Genomic DNA, 27,990 nt, shown 5'->3' on the forward strand with positions numbered 1-27,990 from the left:
CGCAGTAACCGGACTTTGGGAGTCTGCTTAGTAGATCTGACTGGACAGTCAGGTCCCCTTTTCAACTAGACTTTCTGGTTGAAAACTGGACAGCTGGCCCTCCTAGATCCTGCTCCTGTTGAACTGAATAGGAATGTCATCATTGCCTCAGTGGAAGAAGGATCAGACCCTTGCCCTTGCCTCTTGTTGATTTTACATTAATTGCTCCCAATAAACTGATGTGTGTGAATTAGGGAGAGAATGATTGTGGTGGTAACTTGGAGTTGCTTTCCTTGGAAGAATTTTTAGCCATGGCCTCTCCCACATATGATAACTTTGATATGAATCTGAACATAGTGAACTTTAAGAATTCATTTCTTTCCGTTGTTTCTGTCAAATCAAAGACTGGGGTTCATTTAGTACACTTTCAAGAGCTCACCCAAGAGACTTCAAACTCTTCATTAGAAATTAAAATCATCTGTAAGATCTATATTTCAATCTTTTCATTTGAAAATTACACCAAGGGCTCTTGTTTTTTTCCACATTAAAGCATCATATGAATAAAGCGTTAATTGGAAAAAGGATGGGCTTATGAACATGGAATTTTCTAATATCCCTCTGATCAAAAATACCCATACAGATTAGGCATTTCACTAGGATTACTGGGACAGTTATATGACTGCTAAGCTTTTGAGTATGAACAGAGATCTGCATTCTAATTTAGTTTAGAATGGATTTAATGCGACTAGGGAAACAACATGTCAGCCTATTTATGAGAGTGTGTAAGTCCAAGGATCATAGGAAATGAATAATATATTGCAGACTATGCTCTCTAACATTTCAGGCAGCAAATTTAACATTCCACTGAGTCATTTTCCTCATGCAGTTTCTACCTTTCAAACACTTATTATTTCACATATTTTAACTGACTCACCACAGGCACCAGTAATTTTTACGCTCATTTGCTTATTTTTAATTTGGCTCATAATGGCTCCTTTATTAATGTTATCATGGTGCAAGTTAGTGAAAACCTCCTAATTCTACATGTGGCAGATGCATTGTGGTTTGCAATCAGAAACACAATATTATGTATTTTTGCAATAAGTAAGTGTCAGATATGCAGTTAATTGTGAAACATGAATCAACACCAACATGGTTACAGCTCTGTACTTCGATCTTAGTTATGTTGGCATAGGATATCTTTGCTAGGAAGCAGAAGCAAGTTTTGAGTCTGTTCTTCCATCCATGTAATCAAAATTTAACTACATTAATAACTAATAATTGTGTAAAGCCAATGTGCATCACTGTGATGGAGTATAAATTCTTGTTGGCATGATGGTAAATGAAGTTAACAAAACATACAATGTATTTTCTATAGCTGCCCAATGTAAGTATAAAGGTCTAATGGCTAAATTATTATTGTGTTTACATGACACATTTTTGATCAGATGATTACAACTACTTTACAGTTTTCATTGGAGGTTCAGAATCAGGTGAAATCAAAAACACCCCCCTCTAGGCTTGTGAGTTCACAACAATTTAATGGGCATTGAAGAGAAAACTCAGAACAATCTGCTGAAATCTATGTCACTAAGTTGTTGGTAAAGCAAGTAAAGTTCTTCAGGTGTGGAAGACAGTGAAGCTGTTGACACAGATGTAACAAGATCACTGCATCATGAACACATTCTGGATGGAAGATTTTGTGTGAGTTTATGAGAAGAGAAAGTTGAGAAATTAAGAGAGAGAAACAAACATGACTGGCCCCAACATAGAACTTTTAAAAGCTATTTGTTTTCCTGAAGATTTTGTATTTTGTAAATGCAAGTCTTCATAATAACTGCCTGATATCATTGTTATATTAATAGTAAGATGTTTTATCTACTAATATAGTAAGGTCATTTGATGCCAGACTAATTACTAATGTAAGAAGCCATTTAACCATAGAATATTTACATTAATGGGGAATTAATTAATAAATTACTGGCAGTGCACAATCAAATCCTCACTCATTGCAAGAAGACAAGAAAATTATCATTCCAAAAATTGCCAACAACTTAGGCTAATGAATTTCCAGGAGTTATTTAATATTGAAAGACTGTTTTGAGAACTGAAAGCTCTTATATGAAGAACAGGAGTGTTTAAACTTTTGGGAAACAGAATTTAATTTCCTGTCAAAAACTCATAAAATGTTCTAAGTTAAAAGAAAGAGTTAAAACTCAATTTAAAAGTTACGTGGATCTTTCCTGCCAAAAGAAGAACGAAGGCAATTAAAGAAATGTTGTTTATTCATTTAACAGACTGCATATTCAGGAGCTGAAACTTGTCACATAAGCCAACCCCAAAGGCACAGAACGAATGAAAGAGTGGCAGCAACCAACTTGAATCTAAACTACCCCATTCGTCCCCACATGCCGTAGTTATCTGAATTGTTAGTAACAGAGTCATTTGGAAAACTGAAGTAAAGTGAAAAAAACAGAAGACCAGAAGCACATGAGAAATGTCCATACTTGTCACAGAGGAAGTACAGAGTACAAACACTCAAGAAATGTGTTTCTGCTCTTCTTGGCTTCATTGTTTACCGTCATTAAATTTAACTGAAAAAGCAATGTTCTGGCAAGAACTTCTGGCACCTTCTGAAAATACAGCCAGATAAACTCAGCTACTTGTAATTCATATTCTAAGAATAAAATAATTATAACAAAGTGATTGCCATTAAAACAATCAACATTTGTCTACAGTTAACATACAACCACAGCTATTTCCTATACCATGTATGGAGAAAAATGGCATTACAGATACCACTGTGTGGTAACATGGACAATGCTGACAATTTTAACAGCAACTACTCACCTTCCCTGGGGATACTTTTGTTCTGATGTTTTAATTATTCTGCTTTCATTTTGCACAAAAAAGGAACTGCTGGCTGAAGCAACCACTGACTCTCATTTACTCCAGGTGCCTTAAGACTTCAGCTATCACGCCAGAAGGGATTGTTTTAACTTATAGGCACCTAATGTCACTCAGTGGAATTCAGCGTGCAGGATAGGAAATCTCTAGCAGGAAAGGAGGAGTTTTCAGACTCTTTATTTCACCATAGTATGAGTATGTACTGTGACACTCTGCGCCCTATAATCACTATAATGATATGAATATGACATGGTTAAAATATAATTATGATGCATATTGTACAAAATATGTCATGTGAGGCTTCAATGGAAAAGTTATGGTTTGCTGAATATGATTATCCTATTTGTATGCATCTATCATTTTTGTATCTGGAGTTATGAATATTGACTGTGCATCTGTATTTCAACTGTGTTTGCTTCTGGGTAATTCCCACAGGTCACTTTACATCCAGTCTAGCCAGCACATTCTGAAGGAAATATTCAAGGTATTGGGCCATCAATGAAAACAATGGGACATGGGAAAAGCTTATCCTCACCTATGGACACTTCAGTCAGCATATGGATAATAGCTGCCATGACTCATTAAAGCATGCAGGGCATGTGACTAGATCAGGTGATATTGGATTCAATTTTAGTGCCTGTATTTTTCCACAAACTGTGTTTGTGAAGTTCCCTCCACATGGAAGAAACTATAGAAAGGGGAAGTGATATCACCACTGGGCCTCACTCCCTACAACACAACACCTGGAAACACCTTAGGAATAAAGACTGAACTGAGGAAGGAGGGTCCCTGGTGGGAAACAAGGAAACCTGCCTGTGTATGGAAGCTTGGTGCACTGTTTGTACTATCTAACAGGGTGAGACACGGCTTGATTCAAATCCTATCCAGTTTAGAGAACTCAGATTGTGTTTTTGTTTATTTCTTAGGTAATCTGCTTTGATCTGTACGTTATTGCTTATAAACACTTAAAATCTTTCTGTAGTTAATAAATTTGTTTTATATTTTTTACCTAAAACAGTGTGGTGTTTGAACTGAAAAGGGAAATCTGCTCAGGAACAGGGGCTGATGCATTGTCCTCTCCACATCAAGGGAGGGGCGGACTGGGTAATAATCTTTACTGGTCAGGGCAAGACGGTGCAGCTCTGGGGTCCTAGGCTGTGGAGCTGCGGTGGGAATGCTGGCTATAGCCTCTCTACTGTTAGTTCATGAGTGGCTGAGGAGAAGCACTCACATAACTGGGGGAGGGATAGCTCAGTGGTTTGAGCATTGGCCTGCTAAACTCAGGGTGTGAGTTCAATCCTTAAGGGGGTCATTTAGAGATCTGGGGCAAAAATCTGTCTGGGGATTGGTCCTGCTTTGAGCAGGTGGTTGGACTAGATGACCTCCTGAGGTCCCTTCCAATCCTGATATTCTGTGACTCTATAAACTGCAGCTGGGTGTGTCCTTGTCTGTGTGAGTGCAACTCCTGGAAAGGATTGTAGCTTATCACAGTGTGAGAGTGAACCCAGGCTGGTGAGTCAGAGGGCTCAGTGGTACCTCAGTTCCAAGTTGCACCCCAGCAGGGACCCTCACATGTACCACGTGCTGGCAGCTTAAACAAACAACTCTTGAGTTATGGGTGGGCTTGGCAAAAAAAAGTTTAAATAATATTGTCTGTCAAAATTTAAATTTATTTTTATTAATTTAAATTTTCACATTTGAGAAAATTATGGGTTTTAAGCATTTTTAATTGTTTCATTTATTTAAATTGTCACAGTTGCAAGAAATTATGGGGCGTGTGTCAGGCAATGGTGAGGAGGAAGACAATTATTTAATGACTGCAAATATTGAGATTCAAAAACAAACCTTTATAACCATTAAAACACAAATGATCAACATCACATGTCTAAACCTAGAAAATAAATATCCTTAAATCGAACTCTTACAGTCGTAAGCAGAATTTTTCTTACTTTGCCTATCTGTCAATTTTGATTACTATCGATGGAAATATTTTTTGTTGGTTTGTGTGTGTACAGTGAAATCTACATTACCAACATTTACCAATAAAAATCAAATCCTTCCAAGCCTAATTATGAGTATTCTGTCATTCACACACTGGAAGCTTGGCATAAAAGTGCGACTCCATTAAACTTTACTTGTCTTTGGAGAGCTGGGAGTGTTTAAGAATGTGTCTGTCTCTTTTCTAACAGGAATAGTCTTAAAAGGAATGTAAAATTTTGATCACAAAAGGATATTGTGCCATCAAGGCTGGACAAAGCTGACTATTTGGCATAAAAACACAGTGCATCATAACAAAATCATTTAAAACAGAATCTGTGAAGAGAAAAACAAAGCAGAAAGTTAAGCTCTTGCAAACAACTCAGGCTTCATAACAGTGATGCTTCTTTCAGTTAAAGATCTCATTAGCTTCCTGAAGACTGTGAAGAGGTCAGCAGTTTGACTCGGTTTTGTATTTTTTGGGTACAATATTAAACTTGAATAGAGAGAATCTATGTATTTATCATGAAATATTGATTTGTTTGCTTTCTTGGAATGGATTCTGCTGTGGTTATGCTTCTAGATTTGATAGGTACCTGGCTTTAGTAGATGTACTCAGTCTGCATCAAATGAATCCTTGCCATGAAATACTGCACTAAGGCTCTGATTCAGCAAGATACGTTAGCATGTGCCTTAGTTTAAGTATCCATTCATATCCATTTGACTTCAATGGGCTTATACCAGTGGTTCCCAATCTTTAACAACCTGTGAACCCCTTTCACTAAAATGTTAAGTCTTGCGAACCCCCTCCTAAAAATGAATATTTCCAGGGATTTTCTCCTTTACCTGAGTATAAATTATAAAAGCAGTGATCTTGGAAATATAACATTTGTTTTTAAGACATGCTTATTACACACTATGTATTATTAAATATTATTTATCATTACAGTATTTTTATTACATTATGAAAACAGCAACTTTCTTCCAAGATCTCGCTTTCATAGCTTGTATCACTTTGAATAAGCCTGTTATAAAACAAGGCACCTGTGTTTCAACAAGGAGTATAGATGTGAAACAGCATGAAGGTATTTAAGAAGCCGACTCAGAGAGTTCCTCCTACACAAGCATTCAGGTCTTTAGCAGTCCAGGCAAACAACGCACGTTACAACAAAGCTTAAACTTGTTCTTCATAATAATTTTAAAAACAATACTAGCTGCTTATTTTCATATTAAAAACAGCAGAAAATATCCACCTCCCTTTCCATTTCTTATAAGGAGTCTTGAAGTTTAATTCTCCTCAGTGTGATAGATATGCTTGCTTTGATCTGTTTAGCTATTGGAAGTCCAGGGGTTCTGGGCTGCTGGCCACATGCTGCCCGGGGTTCCTAGGGACAGCTCTATCCACCATTAGGGAATTTTTCCCCGAGAATCCCCTGTAACATTTCATGAACCCCCAAGGGTTCATGAACCCCAGTCTGGGAACCACTGGCTTATACTAAATACTTCAGAAGAAGGCATTCCACACATCACAATACACCTGTACAACAGAATATTTGGGCATAATTCTCCATGTACGTTAAGATCTTCTGTGTAATAAGAATCAGGCCCTCTACATCTCAGTACCTAGGAAGCACGTATCAACAAGGTGTATCAGCATAACAATTCCAAATAGTATACTAAGATGGGGAAGAATTCCTTGCTGACTCAGTTGGCAATCAGCAAAAGACGAGAAATAAGTAGATTGATTGTCAAAGATCTAATTTATATTTTGATTCAAATCAATTCACAATTATGACATTTGAATTAAACATAGAAAACAGATTTATAATGAGATTAATAATACAAATAAAACATTTTTAGGTTTGAAAGAAATAACACTTAGTACATTATGGCAACTGGTGAGGTATCTCCTCCCTCCAAATGAGCTGTTAGTGGGGTTGCACTGGTGTAAATCAGGGCATCTTTTACCCCTTGTACTTGTGATGATGTATAAAGAGGACTGATCTGGAATGGCTTTCAGAGTCCGGCATAAGTTTGAGGTTTGACAGTTTGTTTTAATTGTAAACTAAGCAAATTTTATATGGAATCAGTGAAACACAATAAACCCATTACCCAGGGGAGCCATTTTTATAGAGCCACTTTTTAGTGTAATAACAATTTAAGTCTTGTAATGGAGGGATATCAAGGAAAACATGGTGTGACAGCTGTGCCACCCATACTGTATCATCGCTTCCACTCTTTATATAATTCAGCATCTGGAAATGTCTCTCTGTTGGAAGTATATAAAGTCCAATGGACCTCAGTCAGAGTATTTTTTCTTTGTGTAGTTCACAAAACAAACTGGTTTCGCTGTTTTTAATTTAAGAGAATGCACAAATGAAAAATCGGTGGTTTCAGAAGTTTGTGACCCTACCACTTCAGAATGGCTTTGTTTGGATATGTGATGTTTTGCAGGCCATCAGACTGAAATATGGAATTTTGCTATTGGACATTTTGGAAAAAAAATGTTTTGAAACAATTTAAAAGTTTAAGACTATTTAGAAAGTTAAAGGATAAGGATGGTAAACTTGCCATCAGATGTTTGCAGACATGAAGTCCCTATGCCCTGCTTCTGCTGCTAGATGACTATGCAACTGTATAGGAAGCTTATTTTATTCACAGAAGTAATTAAAACAGAGAAGTTAAAAGTCATCACGCAATCTTTCAGCACATGGGCTTATGTACTGATTATAGCACTACTAATCTATGGATTATTTAAGAAGGCCTTTACACTCATTCTTCCCAACCATCTGTAAGGTCAAAAACATGCTTACTGAACGGGTGTCCTAGCTGATAAACAGTAACATAATATAAATTGTCTGTGCCAGTTTACAACTACTATTATTATGAGAAAGCCTTTTTTCTTGACTTTTTTTTAATGAAAAGACCTACAAGGAATAAGATAGCAGACACACATATTCTCAGATCTGACGACTGTGATGGTGTAAACTGCTGCAGCTCCATAGGCTTCAATGGAGCTGCAGCAATTTACACACCAGAGGGTTTGGCCTTGTTGTGCTGAATTCCTTCTGTTTGAATAAGAGTCCATTGGAAAAGTATAATAAAGAAATTTAAAGTGACGCAGGAGGGATCAAGGTTAGTGCATAGTACTATGTGGCATGCATCATGACAAGTACATTATGTGGTAGCAATGTAACTGGGTTATTACATGTCTCCATTTATCATCAAAGCTGTGACCAATACAAGCAATTGCCTGTGTTACAACATCTTGTGAGACTTTGCTGCTTTGCTATCAATAGACGCTCCAAACCCTAAATACAATGGGACAAGATAAGGATGGTGGATTATCACCTTAAATTTTGAATTTCCTAGCTTTTAAAAATTTGTATCTAAATATTGATTAGATGAATTTCTGCAGATAATTAAAGGCTGCATTTCCAAGCATGACGTTTTCACTTACATCTCGAAAGCCTATCTTATTTATGAATAGAAATAAAGCTTTTGTCACAATTCTACCTGTCGCTTCATTTAAAGTTGATTCAAGGCGCATAGTTTCTAGAAAGTGCTCTAAAATTTTCTCTGGAGTTCCTGACATCACAGTATACCTGTGGAAGAGAAAAGAAGCAATTAATTTTCTAAAGGCACAATGAAAATGTCAACTGAAGAAATAATTGGTACCAGAGAGAAGTGGAACCTAAGACTTCTGAGCATAGGAATGGAAGTCAAGACCAACCCAAGAATGCAAATACCTGCTCTGACATGGACTCTGTGTGGCCCAGGGGAAAAATCGCTCAACCTCTTTGCTTCAGGTTCCCCAACTGTAAAATGTGAATAATAATACTTACCTTCTTACCACGAGGACTAAGATGACAAAGGGCCCTTTCTCCACTGCGATACCCAGTTTTACACCATTATTTCAGTGGAGGTGCACTGGTGTAAAACTGGAGCAGAGAAATGGTGAATCAGACCTTTCTGAAAAACACTGCCAGTGCTAAGTATTATTAAGGACAAAAATATCAGCAACAACAAAATTTCTGAAAATGTAGGCTTTAGATGGATTTAAACAGATTAACTCTTAGGGTGAGATGGGCACCACTATTTATCATCATCAGTGCTCAGAGGGAAAACAGTGGAAGTGAAAGAATGCCTGCAGTACTGCAGGTCTGAGCTGGGGGAAAGGACATGGTGGTAGACAGTAACGTATAGTGGTAAAACTTCAAAACTTGCCAATTGCCTTAGGTAACTGAAGTAAATAAGTTTCTGCTTAACTTCAGTACCTGCACCATTTCTAACAGTAAATCTAGAGAGATACAGCACAAGGGTATACTGCATATAGTGAGGTTATCATATGTATTGCAGGGAACGTTGGCAAGATTTATGTACCAGCACTATAACAGAGGATATTACAGAATACAGCTGCAATAATTAACTGTCCTCTCTTTCCTCCTTTCCTAGTGAATAGGATTTCTTTTTATCTTCCATTTCATTCTTTAAATCTTTGCATCATTTTTCCATGTTGAGTGAAAAAGTATGAAACTTAAAAAAAAAGCAACCCAAAACTCTAGGAGAAGTGTAGGTGTTCTGCTCCTGCTGAGAAATAAGTGGTGGAGCTGAGCTCCTCTGAGCTCTCCCTCACTTTGAGCACTGACCATCATAGTTCTTTTACCTACCAGCCCCTTTGGAAGAACTGTATTGATGTCCCAAGAACACAAACACTTGTTAAGCCAGTGCACATCCTTGTAGAGATACTAACCAAGTCTGTAGGTGAGCGAGGCATAGAGAACCCAGTTTTCTGCACTTTGAATATGAAAGTGAAAACGAAGCAGTGAAGTGGCCTACAGTGACTGTAGACTGTAGCAATGCTCTGTGAGGTGTCAGTCAGTAACACTGCATGTGTGTGGTCACCCACGAAGAGAGAAGTTAGAGCTTGGAACACAGAACTTCAGAGTTAGCTCTTCGTAGCAAGCCTGTCATTCTTTGAAACTGTGGCTCACTGATCTGCAGCAGACAAGGGGGCAGGGAGGGACCCAAACTGCAGTTCAAGGCATCTGGTCCCAAAATGGAGCCTTTCTTTCTTAAGATTAAGAGAAGGGAAAAAATAATTCTTGACAGGATGGCTCATGAAACTAAAAATACACTACACAGTGTTTCACCTCTATATAATTTGGTAGGGATCAAAAGTCTGAAGGTAGTTTAGTACCTTATATAAAGTCACCTGCTGGTCTTAGTTAGAAAGTGCCCACATCAAAATTGGTACCTTTGTTGACAGTTTCAGCAGAGAAGCTAAGGTTTGAATGGACCTGGAGAATGAACTATCCTCCCAGCCAGAGAGGTGAGCTCTCTGGCTCAGGCCTGAGCAACATTGTTTGGGAAGTATGGGGAAGGTTGCACGGCCTCTGCTTTATATTTTCTGTGGATAAACAGAGTGGTTTGGCCAAGACTTTCAAAGGTAGGTACTTACAGTTAAATTCCTAACTTAGGCATCTAAATAAGTGGGCAGATTTTCAAAAGTGCTGAGCACTCAGTAATCCCCAAAGACTCAGCATTTTGGAAATCAAACCACTTATTTAGGTGTCTAAATATGGACTTTGAAACCTAATGTTGCCTCTCCCTCCATTTACTAGCTTATAGCAGAAACTAGAGAGGTCACACTCACAAGTACTAATACAATTTAAAAGATTTAAAATAAAAATACTTTATCAAACATACTGTCAGTAAAATAAGCTGGACTCTGAAAAAATTATTTGTGAATGCAGAAATTTTTAAGACATTTTGCTTTTTCTCTGCTTCTGCCCCTTTTGGGTTTGCTTTCTGTGAATGTTCACTGGCAGGAGTGTTCACAGAAACAATATATTTAAACAAATTGATAAAATATTTGTGAAAAGCAAACTTCGAATTTTCATTAAAAGTGTTCACCCTGGAAGCTTGATTTTGAAAGCTACCCTCATCTAGCCAGGAAGTACAAACATACCATATGACTTATCTGTTCAGATTTTGAATTGTTAAATGTCAGATACTAGAAGTAATACTCATAGCAAATAGTTTTCAAGAAATCCAGTGTTTGAAATATGTTTGCATAAAACATTCATTGAACCGTTTTAGAAATGCACAAAATTATGTGGTCACAATTAAGTAACTAAAAGCAAAATGGGCTAAAATCTAGAGGCCCAAATTCTCTGCTGATGTAAAATACTGCAGTTCCACTGACTACAACTGACTTTCACTCGTTTACACTACTAAAGAATTAGGCCCTGTGGCAGGACGCACTATGTCCGGAGGCCCCTTGCTGGAGGCCTCGCAGCCCTGAATCACCCTGTCCCAGAACAGAGCAGTGAGGATTCCTTTAGGAGTCTAGGCAGCCTAGATAAGAGCAGCCAATCAGAGGGGCTGCTGGAGCGACCAATAAGGGGCCAGAAGGGTCAGATAAAAGGCAAGCAACAGAGCAGAGTCTTCAGTTGCTGTGTGGAGCTTGATGAGGGAGTACTGGGTGCCTGGCTGGCTAGATGAACAGCAGGACCGTGGATAGCTCACTGCAGAGAGCTCACCAGACAGAACTGAGCCCAGTGAAGACTGCCAAAGACTGGGTGCCTTGCTGGCTAGATAGTATAGCAGCAGAGCCATTGAAAGGTCACTGCGGGCAGCCTGAGCACAGGGGACTGAGTACAAAACCTGGCCAGACCAGACGAGGGTACCAAGATGGGCCCTGCTGGTCTGGTTGCAGACTGAATCCAGGGAGGGCTGCTAAGAAGGATGCCAGCTGAAGGTACCTAGCAGATGGGCCCTAGCTAGGTGTCTGAAGAAAACAGTGCCTCTGGGAAGAGGCCTAAGAGCTATGGCCCCCTACCAGGGTTGTGATAAGAACTTGGGACTGTATACCCCAGAAGTGGGGAACAGCGTGACAACACTTCGTGGGGATAAAAAGCACTGCCATCTCCTGCTGTATTTTGCTATTTTTTTGTACTTGTTATAAGTGTGCATTAGATGACTGGTGCATTTGAGTGCATATACGTGTGAACAGAACTGGGTCAAATTTTTCAGACCAATAGTTTGTTTGCTGAAAAATGCAGTTTCAGTTGAGCTGAAACTATTTGCCAATTTGACAGGAATTCATCAGATAGTTTCATCCAAAAACACTTGTGGGCTGGAATTCACAAGTGGACTTAGGCACAAAATGGCTGGAGGAGAAAGGTGGTGGTGCCTCCCTTATAATCTTTAGCTCAGTGGTTTGCGTCCTCACTTGGAAAACAAGTGACCCAGGTTCAATGCCCCCCTCTGCCTGATGCAGAACAGGGATTTCTCCTATTGAAGTTGTTCCACTGTATAAAAATAATTGAACATGCATTGAAGCAGGGACATGGACATAGGCCTCCTACATAACAGGTGGGTGCTCTACCCAGTGGGCTATAGTCACTCAGGCATGCTCTCTCTGGCCCAATGATTAGCCAAGTATTTTACACAAAGAGGAACAGCCTCAACAGAAGATACTGAGAAAACCCCACCACCAAATACCCCACAGCTTAGTGGTTAGGACACTCTCTTGCAATGTGCGAGATCAATTCCCTGCTCCAAATAAGGCAGAGAGAGGGGAACTGAGGCAGGTCTCCCACATCTCAGGGGAGTGCCCTAACCACTGGGCTAAAGGTTAAAAGGGAGGCACCAGCTTTTCTGGCCATTTTGTGAACATCATACTTTATTTCCTTTGCTTTTATTTTCAAAATGCCCACAAATTAAATCATTCAACCAGAAAAAAACTTTTATCAACTTTTTCAGTTCACCATTTTTGTCCCAAAAATTTTCAGTTTTAGTTCAACCCAAATTCGCCCAGATCTACATGTGAATGTATGTGCGTGCAACATATGTATGTGCATGCAAATGTGTGTGCATGAGGTCATTACTTCTGTACTGGGGAATTTAAACTATTGGAATAACGGAGCCAACAATCCAATCTGATTGTATTTCAATGGAGGATTCAGACCTATTTTCAAGTGTAGAAAACCAGTAAGTTTCATAGCCCTTATCTTGATGATTTTTTCCAGCAATTCCATTCATTTGCAATATTGATAACTTGACTCCCCTGGACATCCTTACTTCATTTCAGAATGGTGCTTCCTGCCTCTAGGTAAGAAGGCAGGGGAAATGTGGTGAATATTATAAAAAGAATGCAAGCCTATTCAGGGAGTTACTTTCCTGTCTGCATTCTTCACACTGTGCATAAACTGAACCTAGCAAATTTGTATTAGAATCCTGAATCTGAAATCCAGAGAGAAACATCTGTACTTAGTAACAAAACAATGTACTTTCCCCATGTATTTTACACAATTGCTCTGCTTAATGGGGCTTCATCATTCCCCATGTGCATTCTATTTAAAAGCCATTCATGAAATGAATATTTACAGTTAGAGCTTTACAGAATTATTGTATAAAGTTGCAGACCTAGTGCGTGGCTGAAAATTGATATATTATGCACTACAGGGCATGTGATTAGTTGATGCTAAAAAAACCAACCACCATTACATACACTGAATTTTTCCACAGAAAGGGAGAATGTGCTATTGTTTAGATAATAATACCATATGAAAAGGTTAATCACAGTCTGACATTTGCACTACTGAATGAAAACATACTTGTGCTGAGGTTGTGCGTTTCCTTGATTAGAAGCTCTGTTTCCTGCTAGGATTTTCTCCAGTACCAAGACATCTTGGTCATGTTCTTTGAGTCTTACTGTATTTGCTTCAACATCCTGCAAGACAAGTTATTTTTAATACAGTGACTGCACCTGACTTGGCTGCTTAATTACTTTTTTAAAATGAATGACTTTCAAATAACTTCAACAAAAGCCGAGGAGACAAGCCTGTATGGCTGGTCCTTTCCTTGTTGGTTTCCCTCTCCGCACCCTTTCTCCCTGCAGGCAGAGTGAAGAGGATCTTTCCCAGTGGGCATGGGGAGAATCATGGGGAAGTCTAGCACAGCAGCTTCCAGGAAGGGGATCATAGGTGTGAGGTGGGAAGAAAGCAGATTGCCAGAACCAACCCTTCTCCACACCTTTAAAATGTAGAGTCATTTCAACCCTTGCCCTTCCATGATCATCATTATCCATAATCTGGCATTTGTTGGCCATTCATTTTTAAATACTGTTCTTTTGGAAGGATTATAAAAGAATTATAAATCCTAGCCCAATAAAGTGTTATAGCTGCTCAGAGTCTAGGGTGGAAACAATTATATACAATTAAAATAAAGCCAGAGCCAACGTTTGTGCACGTTTAAACACAAATGAAAAGTAATCTGGCACCCAGGTTTTAGTACATCAGTGCAGTCTTTGAAATCCTGCTAAAATCAGACAGCAAGAGCTACATAACACTCAACTAGAGTCTCCAAGACCTAAAGCATTTCACTCCCTATTAGTTCAGGAGCCACTCAGCAGCAGCAAGAAAATTTTTCAAGTACTGCACTGAGTGGCACCTGTCTGAGCTGATTTTGTCATCACTCTAGGAGGCACGTAGACATTCCAATCGAAGGTAATAATATTTCTGGCCTTGGGTATTATGGGATGTTTCCAACCAATCACAATCAGATCATCTGGGCCCACGTTCAAGTTATAAACACCACAACTGAGCTTTTCTTCTAACATTAATAACCACAGAAATTGGGCCAGTACATCTTTCCAGATCCTTTGAGCAAGGGTCAATGTATTTTCCTGTAGTTTATTTAATGTACTACTTGATTTTTTTGTTTTCTAGGATGTTACATCTCTCTTCTTTAATTACAAGTTATTTCAAATGATGCTTTGGGTTGACTGGCATTTATTGATACTAATGACACAGGTTTTGAAAATGTTTGCAAGGTGAGAAAGCAGGCCACTGGATATGGCAAATATGAGAGGACCGGTGTTAGTGGCATGTCTTACCCAACACTTACCCTCAGTATTCTATTAAAGTCCTCCTTGTCTACTCTCAAGAAGTGGCAGTTATCTTCTCGTAAAACAATGGATGCTGCTCTTGGAGCATCATTCACTAGCGCTAACTTGCCAAAATCATCTCCTTCGTGTAGGGTACATACCACACCCTATAAACAGCAAAACATTTATACACAAAAATCATCATTATAGTTCATCCCATTGAAATGCCATGTGCAAACACTAGACTTCAAAATCCAATATTAAAACAAATGTATTTGGCAGGAAATCAACAGCTAAAATAATGACAAGGAAACAATACTTGATAACTGCCTGTTACTATTACTAGAGAAAGGCAAGAATAGAAAAGAATGGGCTTGTTCTCTGAAATTAGACTCAGAGCGAAGGATCCTTCTGGCCTTGCTGATGACAGAAAGCTGTTGATGTAAAAAAAAAAAAGAGATAATGAAAAATGCAGATCTAGTTTGCTGAAGAACAGATTTGGAGTGAAGTTCTCCTTTCCAACAGCGTCAGTTTCTGTTACCCATTCTGCTCTTTTCCATAATACACATGCCCATGATGGATGTCCTGATCTAATGACAGGAGAATCTAGGTGGAACGGACGTACAAATTTCCATCTTCCAGTTTAGGTAAAGGAGGCTGATTATTCCTCATATACCAAGGAAGTCCTCACAGGAGGTGAGAACACCACTGTAATAAGTCAACAGACTGTGGTAGAGGATTTGATCATTAGAAATATGAATAACTGGATATGTGATGATTGTGAGAACTGTTCAGTGACTTACCAGCTATATAGATGACAGCACTCACAAGACATCTAGATATGCTTGTAGGAGTGCTGGAGAGTTGCTTGGTCATTTTATCTACTGACACTAAAGAGACAGACCAGATCTTCAGCTGGAGTAAATCAGCATAGTTCCATTGACTTCAGAGCTACACCAATTTAACTGGCTGAAAATTGGGACCACACGCTGGAGTGAGAGATGACCTAGAAGCTAAATCTGGATGAATAAGAAAAAGGCTTAATACCGGGACCTCTATGGTAGCTGTCACTGAAATATTTAGAGTTCCACATGCAGGTCCAGCATGAGAAAATGTCAGGGGAGATTTTCAAAGGCACAAACAGTGTAGTTAGGTGCCGAACTACCATTAAAAGTCAAAAGGAGTTAAGAGCTCCCATATTCACCAGTGAAAATCTCCCTCATAAAGAGGAAATTTATTAGGTACTGGGACACTTTCTGGGCTGTACCTTAACTAAAATGAGAACAGATTGCTGACACAAAAATTGACAGTTTTGGAGTTATTTAAAGTAGGACTGAATGGTATTCATCCAAGAGTTCTGAAGGACATATGAACAGAATGGCTCAGCTACTAATAAAAATATGCAATCTCTCATTAAAATTAACTACTATACCTGAGAATTGTAAGGTAGCCAGTGCTGTACCTTAGTTTTCTGAAAGGCAATGGACTGATCCTGCGAATTACAGACTAGTAAGTCTTTCTTCAGTGCTGGGTGAATGCAGACCTGCCAAGTCTACTGTTTTTCACTGTACAGTACAATTTTTTGTAACTTTCTACAGAGAAACTTGAGTGATGTACTAGTTTTTCTGAGGCATGGGTTAGAGTTCAATGCAGAGAATTCTATATGGAAGTTTGTGTGTGTGAAGAAATAAGTGATGACATTAAAATGTTTCAAAGTCATTTCTATCCTTAACTTTTCAAAATGTAGGTTTATTGGAATCCAAATTCCTCAGTCCCTCGCAAACATTTCCCTTTAAGAAAATGTTTTTCTCAAATAACAACAACTTAGGGAGAGTACTAACAGGTCCTCCTCCCCACAATTCTGCCAAATTAAAGAGCCATCTTCTATCAGAAATCTCTTCCCCATGGAGGTAATTCGAGAATGTGATCAAGTCACATCTTAAACTTCTCTTGCATAAATTAAATAGACTGAGTTTCTTAAGTGTCTGACTAGAAGGCATGTTTTTGAGACCTCAAATCATTTTTGAAGCTCTTTTCTGAACCTGTTAAAATTTTTCAACTTCTTTTAAAGTATTCCAGTAATGATCTTACTAATGCCATATACAGAGATACCAATTCCCTACTCTTACTTGATATCCCCTGTTTATGTGTCCAAGGATAGTGTCCCTCTTCTTAGCCATGGCGTTGCAGTGGGAGCTTACATTCAGATGCTTATCCACCATTATCCCAAAATCTTTTTCAGTGTCACTGCTATCCAAGATACTACATTTTTTGTTTCTAGATAGATTGCCTTACATTTGGCATATTATTCAAATAAGCCCACGTTACCAGGCGACCCACATTTGACTGTATAACTGACCTGTCACAGTCATTATTTAGTATGCCACCAATTTTTGTGTCATCTGCAAATTTTACCAGCAATGATCTTATTTTTTATCATTGATAAAGATACTGAAAGCATTGGGCCAATAACAGACCGCTGTAGGATCTCACTAGAAATGCCCCATAGGATGAGGATTCCCCATTTATTATTATTATTTCTGTGAGTTAACCAACTTTTAATCCATTTAATATGGTTTACACTGATTTAGTATAGCGCTAATTTCTTTATCAGATGTCTCTGGGACTCAGTCAAATGACCAGCAGAAATTTAAGTGTTGCTACAGCTGTGTTGACCCCAGGATATTAGAGACACAAGGTGGGTGAGATAATATCTTTTATTGGACCAACTTCTGTTGGTGAGAGAGACAAGCTTCCAAGCTTACTGAGAGCTCTTCATGTCTGGAAAGTACTCAGAGTGTCACAACTAAATACAAGGTAGAACAGGTTGGTTAGCATAAGTAGCTAATACATATTCTAAGAGAGATAAGGTGGGTGAGGTAATATATTTTTTTCTCTCCTTTCCCCTTCCCCCATGACTGGAGAGGTGTTAATAGCTATTTCTCCTTGAATGGTCCATTGAAATATTTCCCAGACCTGAAGATCTCTGTAGAGCTCAAAAGCTTGTCTCTCTCACCAACAGAAGTTGGTCCAAAAGATATTAGCTCACCTGCCCTGTGTCTCTACTATCTTGGGACCAACATGACTACAACACCACTGCATACATATTTGCAGAGACCATTCAAGCTGAAGTGACCCATTAAACCTTGCCAATCATAGGAGAAACATCCTTTTCAGTGTCACTGCAATCCAGGATACTGTCTGGTCTTTTCTCTCAGATGATATAGGGGAGTTAATGCCCCACTTCACCTTGAAGGGTCCCTTGAAATATGGGTTAACTACTTATGCTAACCAATCTATTCCACCTTGTATTCAGTTGCGACACTCTCTCTGAGTATCTTTCCCAGACCTGAAGAAAAGTTCTGTGTGGCTGAAAAGCTTGTTTCTTTCACCAACAGAATTTGATCCAATAAAAGATATTAGACTCACCTTATCTTTTGCAGAAATTTATGATACTTTATCAGTGATATTTGTCAATCAAAACTGCTATCCTGTTTATTTGACACACCTATGTTCCATAAAGCCCTGCTGACTGGCATTAGTTATGCTATCATCCTTTAATTCTTTACCGATTGCATCACATATCTGCTGTTCCAGAATTTTGCTCAGGATCAATCTCAGGTAACCAGCCAGTAGTTACCCGGGTCATCTCACTTATCCTTTTTAAAAAAAAGTTACTTTCTTTGATTCCTTTAGAACCTTCCAGTAGAAGGAGTCCAAAGATGGAAGACAAATATGATTATATGTGTGGAAAGCGTTCATATGAAGAAAGGCACTAGGACTGTTTAATTTAGAGAGGAGAGAAATCAAAGAGGCAGGGCAGTGATATAGAAAATAATGAATGACATACAGAAGGTAAAAATCAGGTACTCCTATATACCCTTTCTCAAAAGAATGAAGGAGAATTTAATAATATCAAAAGGCAACATATTTAAAACAGAATTAAAAAATTCTTTTTACACAGTTTAAAATTAATCTCTGGAACTCTTTTGCCACAATGTATCACTGAGGCCAAAAAGATTGTTGGTTTCTAAAAGGATTTGACATTTATATGGTTAAAGAGAGAATACACAGTTACATTAGACAGGATAAAAAAATTCTTAGAATGGAGATAAACCGTTATGCTTTGGGACATAAGTTGACTAGTAACTGTCAGGGATTAGAAAGTAACTTCCTCTATGAGCAGGTTATTTCCTATCTGACCACTACAGGGATTCTTGTACCTTCCTCCAAAGTACCTGGTACGAAAGTAGAATATGTAGTAGATATCTTCACTCCTTTAGGGACATTTTTGCCTTAAATCAGAAGGAAAACTAAGGGCTCAGTTTTCTAACTTTTACTCGTGTGAGTCATCCGTACTTATCTGAATAGACCATTTGAAGCTACTTAATGGGAGTACTCTTGAGGAGGAAGGTTGAGGAATGCACATCAATCTATGTCAACTTATTCAAAAAGTACAATACATATACATATTATTTAAAATGGAAACATACTTAAAGGGATCATTTTTAATTGTTTATCAATGGACATTTTAAAAATACTCTAAAGAGAGGTGACACATTGGTTACACTGAAAATAAAAGACGGTTACTCACCTTTGTAACTGTTGTTCTTCGAGATGTGTTGCTCACATCCATTCCAGGTAGGTGTGTGCGCCGCGCGTGCACGTTCGTCGGAAACTTTTTACCCTAGCAACTCCAGTGGGCCGGCAGGTCGCCCCCTGGAGTGGCGCCGCCATGGCGCTCGATATATACCCTTGCCGGCCCACCCGCTCCTCAGTTCCTTCTTGCCGGCTACTCCGACAGTGGGGAAGGAGGGCGGGTGTGGAATGGATGTGAGCAACACATCTCGAAGAACAACAGTTACAAAGGTGAGTAACCATCTTTTCTTCTTCGAGTGATTGCTCACATCCATTCCAGGTAGGTGAATCCCAAGCCATACCTAGGCGGAGGGGTCGGAGTGAGAAGTAGCGGCATGGAGCACTGCAGATCCGAAGGCCGCATCCTCTCTTGACTGCTGGACCAGGGCGTAGTGGGAAGCAAAGGTGTGGACCGATGACCAGGTCGCTGCCCAACAGATTTCCTGGATGGGCACACGGGCGAGGAAAGCCAGCGACGACGCCTGCGCCCTGGTAGAATGCGCAGTCACACGGCCCGTAGGGACGTGGGCCAAGTCATAGCAGGTCCTGATACAGGACGTTACCCATGAGGATAACCTCTGCGAGGAGATAGGAAGCCCCTTCATGCGGTCCGCTACTGCCACGAAAAGCTGGGGGGATTTGCGGAACAGTTTGGTCCTCTCCACATAGAACGCGAGAGCCCTACGGACATCAAGCGAGTGGAGCTGTTGCTCCCTGCCTGAAGAGTGAGGTTTCGGGAAAAAAACCGGGAGGAATATCTCTTGGTTAATGTGGAAGGCCGAGACCACCTTGGGGAGAAAGGCAGGGTGTGGCCTCAGCTGCACCTTATCTTTGTGGAAGACTGTATACGGGGGGTCCACCACGAGAGCCCGGAGTTCCGACACCCGTCTAGCTGAGGTGATAGCTACTAGAAAGGCAGTCTTCCAAGAGAGATAGAGTAGGGAGCAAGTAGCTAACGGCTCAAAGGGGGGCCCCATGAGCCGAGACAACACCAGGTTAAGATCCCAGGTTGGAGCAGGGAGTCGGACGTTAGGGTATAAACGTTCCAGCCCCTTCAGGAATCTAGTCACCGTCGGGTGAGAGAAAACGGAGCGGCCATCCCCACCCGGGTGAAAGGTGGAGATAGCTGCCAGGTGGACCCGCAAAGACGATATCGCCAGGCCCTGTTGTTTGAGGGACCAAATATAGTCTAAGATATTGGCCACCGAAACTTCCATAGGGCGGAGACCTTTCTCCACGCACCAACAGGAGAAACGCTTCCACTTGGCCGAGTATGTCACTCTAGTGGAAGGCTTCCTGCTGCCCAAAAGTACCTCCTGTACCGGGGTGGAGCAGCGCAGTTCAGAACTGGTCAGCCACGCAGGAACCACGCCGCTAGGTGCAGCGACTGCAGGTCCGGGTGACAGAGAGTCCCGTGTTCCTGGGTGATCAGGTCCGGGTGAAGGGGCAGGGGAACTGGGTCGGCTATGGCCAGGTCCAGCAGCATGGGGTACCAATGTTGCCTGGGCCATGCCGGGGCTACCATGATCACGCGAGCCCTGTCCCTGCGCACCTTCAGAAGGACCCTGTGGACCAGTGGGAACGGGGGAAACGCGTAGTACAAGTGGGTCGTCCACGGAATAAGGAAGGCATCCGCTATAGACCCGGGCTCCCTGCCCTGAAAGGAGCAGAACGCCTGGCATTTCTTGTTCCCCCCGGACGCGAAGAGGTCCACACGGGGATAACCCCACCTCTGGAAGATTGAGAGGGCGACGTCCAGGCGAAGGGACCACTCGTGTGATAGGAAGGATCTGCTCAGGCGATCCACCAGCGTGTTCCGTACTCCGGGGAGGAAGGAAGCCGTGAGATGAAAGGAGTGGGCTACACAAAAGTCCCAGAGTCGCATCGCCTCGTGACATAGGGGAGAGGATCTGGTGCCGCCCTGCTTGTTGATATAGTACATGGTCGTCGTGTTGTCGGTAAACACCGCGACACAACGACCTCGAAGCTGGTGACAGAACGTTTGACAAGCAAGGCGGACCGCTCTCAACTCCCGCATGTTGATGTGCAGCTTCATCTCCTGCGGGGACCACAGGCCCTGTGTTCTCAGGGTTCCCAGGTTGGCCCCCCAGCCGAGATCTGAGGCATCCGTTGTTAGGGACACCGAAGGCTGAGGTGGGTGGAAAGGGAGCCCCGCACACACTACGGACTGGTCTAGCCACCAGCCGAGAGAATCTAACACCCCCTGGGGGATTGTGATCAGCATGTCTAGCGGTTGCCTTGCCGGCCGGTAATGTGCGATGAGCCACAACTGGAGGGGCCTCATGCGGAGCCGAGCGTAACCGGTCACAAATGTGCATGCTGCCATGTGGCCTAACAGGGTTAGACATGTCCGTATTGATGTCAAGGGGGCTGACCGCAATCGCTGAACGATCGCCGACAACGCCTGGAACCTCGGTAACGGCAGAAGAGCCCTGGCCACGGTGGAGTCCAGGACGGCCCCGATGAACTCCACCCTCTGCATGGGGAGCAGGGTGGACTTGTCTATGTTGATCATGAGGCCCAAGGTAGCAAACAGGCCGGTGATCCTGCGGACGTGGCTGCAAACCTGTAGTTCCGACGTGCCCCGAATTAACCAATCGTCTAGGTAAGGGAACACGTGGATACGACTGCGTCGAAGATGTGCCACAACGACTGCCATGCATTTTGTGAATACCCTCGGGGCCGTAGAAAGGCCAAATGGGAGGACTGCAAATTGGTAGTGAAGGTGGCCCACCACGAATCGAAGGAAACGTCTGTGGTGTGGCCAAATGGCAATGTGAAAATAAGCGTCCTGCATGTCGAGGGCGGCGTACCAGTCTTCCGGATCCAGGGATGGGATAATGGTCCCCAGGGATACCATGCGGAACTTCAACTTCACTAGGTATTTGTTGAGCTCTCGCAGATCGAGGATAGGCCTGAGGCCTCCCTTGGCCTTGGGGATCAGAAAGTAGCGGGAATAAAACCCTTTGCCTTTCTCGTTTTCCGGAACCGCCTCTATAGCTCCTTTGTTGAGGAGCGCCTGTACCTCCTGTCGAAGGAATTGCTCGTGAGAGGGGTCCCTGAAGAGGGACGAGGAAGGGGGGCGGGAAGGAGGAAATGAGATAAACTGCAGACGGTATCCCGTCTGCACCGTGCGTAAGACCCAGCGGTCCGATGTTATTTGGGTCCACGCCGGGAGGAAAAACGAAAGGCGGTTGGAAAACGGGGGGGGAAGGATCCGTGGGGAAAACTGTTACTACGCCCTCGGGCGCACCTTCAAAACGAAGGCTTGGGCTCAGGCGGGGGCTTAGAGGAGCTTTGATTCTGCCCCCCCTGGTTCCCCGAATGTCTACGCCTTCCATTCCTGCCACGGCGCCTATTGAGGTCCTGCCGTTGGCGGAACTGGGGGTATGGCCTGCGCTGCTGTTGCTGCTGTGGCTGGAAGGGTCTGCGCTGCGTTCCCGGCGTGTGCATCCCAAGGGAGCGCATAATGACCTGATTGTCTTTGAGACTCTTAAGTCTGGGGCCTGTCTTTTCTGAAAACAGGCCCTGGCCTTCGAACGGGAGGTCCTGGATGGTGTATTGGAGCTCCGGTGGAAGGCCAGAGACCTGAAGCCAGGAGATACGGCGCATCGTTACCCCCGAGGCGAGGGTGCGGGCAGCCGAGTCTGCAGCGTCCAAAGAAGCTTGCAACGAGGTTCGTGCAACCTTCTTGCCCTCGTCCAGAATGGCCGCAAATTCTTGGCGGGCCTCCTGTGGCAGCAGCTCTTTGAATTTGTCCGCTGCCACCCATGAGTTGAAAGCATATCTGCTGAGCAGGGCTTGTTGATTTGAAACCCTGAGCTGAAGGGCCCCAGCCGAATAGACCTTGCGGCCAAGGAGGTCCATACGCCTGGCCTCCTTGGATTTGGGGGCTGGAGCTTCCTGTCCGTGGCGCTCCCTCTCGTTCACCGACTGCACCACCAGGGAACACGGTGTCGGGTGGACGTGGAGATACTCGTAGCCCTTGGAGGGGGCCATGTACTTCCTCTCGACGCCCCTCGCCGTAGGGGGGATGGAGGCTGGTGACTGCCAGATTGTATTGGCGTTGGCCTGGATCGTCCTAATGAAGGGTAGGGCGACCCTGGTGGGAGCATCAGATGAGAGGATGGTGACAATAGGGTCCTCGATCTCAGAGACCTCCTCGGCTTGCAGGCTCAGATTCTGAGCTACTCGCCTAAGGAGGTCTTGGTGCGCCCTGAGATCCAGCGGAGGAGGGCTACTGGAGGAGGTGCCAGCCACCGCTTCGTCGGGGGAGGAGGATGAGGAGACCCCCGGCAAGAAAGTGTCCAGTGGGAGGTCCCCCTCAGCCCTCGCCTCTGTCTCAGGAGCAAGAGCAGGGTCTTGCTGCTTTGATCCTTCCTCTCCATCCGGGGAGGGAGGGGGGCGAGACAACGAAGCCTCTGGCACCCTGCGTTCCGCCGTTGCAGGCCTAGCAGGAAGCTGTTGGGGGCCCTGGGCTTGATGGTATGCCCAGGGGGTCCAAAACCCCCACTGCTGCGGACCCTGGTCCTGTTGCGGAGGGTCCTGAAACAATGCCGCCTGCCTGTCGGTGCCCAGCGCATACACGCTGTCTGCTTGAGACGACACCGACGGCTGCCTAGAAGGCCATGGCGGGGCCGACCCCGGCTGATAAGGGTCTGCACGGGTCGGCACCGAAGATCTTCTTGGTGCCGGGGATCGGTACCGGGAGTCATAGCGGCACCGGGATCGGGACCGGGTTCTGTCTCGGTGCTGGGATCTGGAACGGTACCGGCCGCTGCTTCGGTGCCGGGATCGGGACCGGGACCTGCCACCGACGCGGTGCCGGGAGGTCGACCGGGACCTGCCACCAGCTCGGTGCCGGGAGGTCGACCGGCACGGTGAGTGACGGCGAGACTGGCTCCTAGAGTCACGGTGCCGGTATCGACGGCTGGAGTCAGACCGCGACCGTCTGGAGGTCGATCGGTGCCGCGAGTACGACCGGTACCGCCGAGGGGAGCGGTGCCGGGACTGCGAGCGGCAGCGGGATCTCGAGCGACCGTGGTGTCGGGACCTGGATCGCGAGCACGAGTCCCGAGACGGTGCCGTCATCATGGGCTTGCCCCTAGATGCTACCCGCACCGGAGGTACCGGGGGTGGCGGCTGAGTAGACTCAGTTAGGGCGATAAGGTCCCGTGCCGAGGCGAAGGTCTCCGGAGTGGATGGGACCAATAGCTCAACCCCAGATCTTATGGGGGAGCTTGGCGGCACCAGACTCGATGGACCCACCGGGCCCGGAGTCGATGGTGCCGGTAGTGCCGCGGCCGATGTCGATGCCGGGCACTCCATTCGGGTCTGCCTGGCTGGAGTAGCAGACGTTGACGGTCTCGCCTCTGCACCCGGTGCCGGGGAAGGTCGGTGCCGGGGAGTCTTCCCGGTGCCGGTGCGATCCGGTGCCGGCGCTGAGATCACGGCCTGTGAAGCTGCTGGGTCAAGTGCCGCCTCCATTAGGAGAGTCCTGAGTCTCTGGTCTCTCTCCTTCTTTGTCCTGGGCTTAAAAGCCTTGCAAATGCGGCACTTGTCCGACCTGTGCGATTCCCCCAGGCACTTCAGACACGCGTCGTGGGGGTCGCTGGTTGGCATAGGCTTTTTACAGGCCGCACACTGCTTAAAGCCCGGCGAACCAGGCATGAGCCCGGTGCCGGGTGCCGGGAAGGGCTACAGCCCAGACCGGCGAACAACTATATACAATACTATTTACACTACAACTAATTAACTAACTATACTTAACGATCTACTAACAACTGTAATAATAACGGTAGTTAACAAGGAGAGCTAGGGACGTGGAGGACAGCTATGCCGCGCTCCACAGTTCCAACGACCGACACGGCGGTAAGAAGGAACTGAGGAGCGGGTGGGCCGGCAAGGGTATATATCGAGCGCCATGGCGGCGCCACTCCAGGGGGCGACCTGCCGGCCCACTGGAGTTGCTAGGGTAAAAAGTTTCCGACGAACGTGCACGCGCAGCGCGCACACCTACCTGGAATGGATGTGAGCAATCACTCGAAGAACTATCTAGCTTCTTCAACATTAATTATACGTGCTTAAATAATTAGACATGAAATGGCATAAAAGGAAATACAGAATTGTATCTCCATATTATGGTAAAAGGTTGGTAAGATGAACAATACTTTTTTGTATTTAAAGTTCCTGTATACAAATTATTATATTTTGTGAAGTGATAATAAAATTTAAGCTAACTTATGATGGCTCATATGTGATCATGCTCACAAATGGTAATACTAGACTAAATCAACAACCCAGAAGGAAACAGTTGATCTTACATTCCCAAAGGACTGTAGCAACCATGATGTGGGCACAGGGCTTAGCTAAGGCTGGGAAAGTCAAAGGGACGTGGCTATGCCTACACTGTGAGCTAGGCGTGCGACTCCCCTGCTCATGTATGCATATTTGCACTAGTTTGATGAGAGCCAGCAAGAATATAAAGAGCAGCACAGCCACAGTAGCATGGGTAGCAGCAGCAGAGATACAGGTAGCTGTGCCAAGTACAAACCTGCCTGAAACCAGTGAGTACATATTCAGCACAGCAAAGCCGTGCCTCCGCTGCCGGTACCCATGATGCTGCAGCTACACTGCTAGCCTTCAATGACAGCTCGTGTGAGTACGTGTACGTGAGCAGGGGAAATCACATCACAGTTCATCGTGTAGATGTAGCCTACATATGAATTTGGGCATTATTCTTTGTTGTACTGAACGTAGCTACATAGGGATTATAATGCTATAACTTGGGGCAGTTTAGTAGTTGGCTATCAATGAATGAGAATAAAGCTATATTAAGACAATGTCAGCATTGTGGTGTGACAGCTACTATTGTAATTAAAGTAGTAACTACTGCTAAGCGCTAAATATGTGTGTGACTGAGAGGGTGTGCTGCTGGAGGACTAAGGAGTACAAGCGTTATCAGACACCAGGACGAAGGTCCTGTGGTGAGGATAAAGAAGGTGTTTGGAGGAGGCCTTGGGGAAGTAGCCCAGGGAGGTGTAGCTGTCACACAGCTGTTACAAGAGGCACTATAAACAGCTGCAAATCCATAGGGCCCTGGGCTGGAACCCGGAGTAGAGGGCGGGCCCGTGTTCTCCCCAAACCTTCCAACTCCTGATCAGACACAAGAGGAGTTGATCCAGACTGTGGGGGAGATTACTGAGGTGAGCAAAGCTGCCAATAAGCGCAGGACCCACCAAGGTAGAGGAGGAACTTTGTCACAACAGTCACTGAATATCTTGGAGAGGGTGTGCTTTGACATAATGCTTTATTGTTTGTGTTTGATTTAAGCCACTGTGCAGTACAGGTGTGGATGTAACTGCACTGAGTTATATTTAGGTGGTCTATAGTCTTGAAATGTTCATATACATACAAACTGTAGTCCTGAAATTATTAATCAGCAATGTAAAAGCATAATAAATAAAATAGTTTGGAATCATTTCTTGATTAAAAACTGAAAACGACATTCTACTTTTTACCCCAAGCAATATAATCTTGCTGTAAGTGAAAGTGTATTCCAGTAAAGTTTATTCTTACAGTCCTGCTAATAAAAAGAATAATAAAAGGTCTTCAAAAATACCTTGCCATAAATGACTACATTTACCGATCCCTTTAGGATAATGTACCAGGAAGTACCTTCTTCTCCCTGATTGAATACTACAAAAAAGAGAAAAGATTTTATGCTGAGAATATAGGTGCCTTTTAGCATAAGTGGTTCTTCCCTCAGTTACACCAATATAAAATAACTATACTGAAGTCATTTCAGTGGGTCTTACCATCTTGAAAAAAGTTACATTGGGATTTAAAAGCAATTTTCTTTTGATTTGAGAAGAAAAAACGAATACTAATAATTGTATAATATTTGTATGACACTCTCTTTTTTCTAAGACAATACTAAAAGCAGTTGTAATTTGCCATTGCTCTACAGGTGTCTTTATGAACTTTATGTTATCAATTGCTAACTGATACATAGATTTGGATCTTATAGGGTGCTGAGTGATGTAACACTAATCCTTAAAATGCTGAGAACCTGACATTAATTTTCCAGTGCTTCTCCATATAAAAAGTTCAAAACAATCATATTTAAAATAATATTTTTATACACAAAGCTGGGCTTCTGAATACCATGAAAATAACATTTTTATTAGAATATGATAAAATTAAAATCCATTTTAATTAGAGATGCGTCCAAACCAAAACCCCAAATACAAACACCCCCAAACATTAGTAGGTGCAGAAGTCCAAAAAGCAGTCCAGAGACTTTTTGCAACTGGCCACTCGCATGTTCTGAACAGCCAGCTTTGGAGTATTCAAGTTTTGCATCATAATTTAAATAGTGATCTAATACCACACATGAGAAAAAAAAGATATGGTTGGATCCCTTTTACTTACAAACAGTTCCTCCTTTGGGATGCGACTCAAAGATTAGAACACCTGCTAATTCTCGTTTTACCTTAAAATAAAGAAAGAAGAATTATAGTTTTTCTGTGTACTGCATTTTTGGTGCTAAATGTAACAGTATGCCAATGGGC

General features: G+C 43.0%; 1 protein-coding gene across 4 annotated transcripts in view; it reads right to left on the reverse strand.

Moving 5' to 3' along the window:
* The window catches only part of RAPGEF4 (Rap guanine nucleotide exchange factor 4), a 236,470-nt gene that overhangs the window by 35,828 nt on the left and 172,652 nt on the right, over positions 1-27,990 (reverse strand). For all 4 annotated transcript variants that reach the window (XM_050968980.1, XM_050968979.1, XM_050968978.1 and 1 more), the window contains 6 exons: positions 27,851-27,911; positions 27,039-27,115; positions 14,779-14,925; positions 13,488-13,603; positions 8,380-8,468; positions 5,121-5,199 (listed from right to left, as the gene is read on the reverse strand). In XM_050968980.1, the coding sequence (XP_050824937.1) occupies positions 5,121-5,199; positions 8,380-8,468; positions 13,488-13,603; positions 14,779-14,925; positions 27,039-27,115; positions 27,851-27,911 (569 nt within the window). The remainder of the gene's footprint in view (positions 1-5,120; positions 5,200-8,379; positions 8,469-13,487; positions 13,604-14,778; positions 14,926-27,038; positions 27,116-27,850; positions 27,912-27,990) is intronic.

This window comes from Gopherus flavomarginatus, chromosome 10 (assembly GCF_025201925.1).
Source record: "Gopherus flavomarginatus isolate rGopFla2 chromosome 10, rGopFla2.mat.asm, whole genome shotgun sequence".
Lineage (NCBI taxonomy): Eukaryota > Metazoa > Chordata > Testudines > Testudinidae > Gopherus > Gopherus flavomarginatus.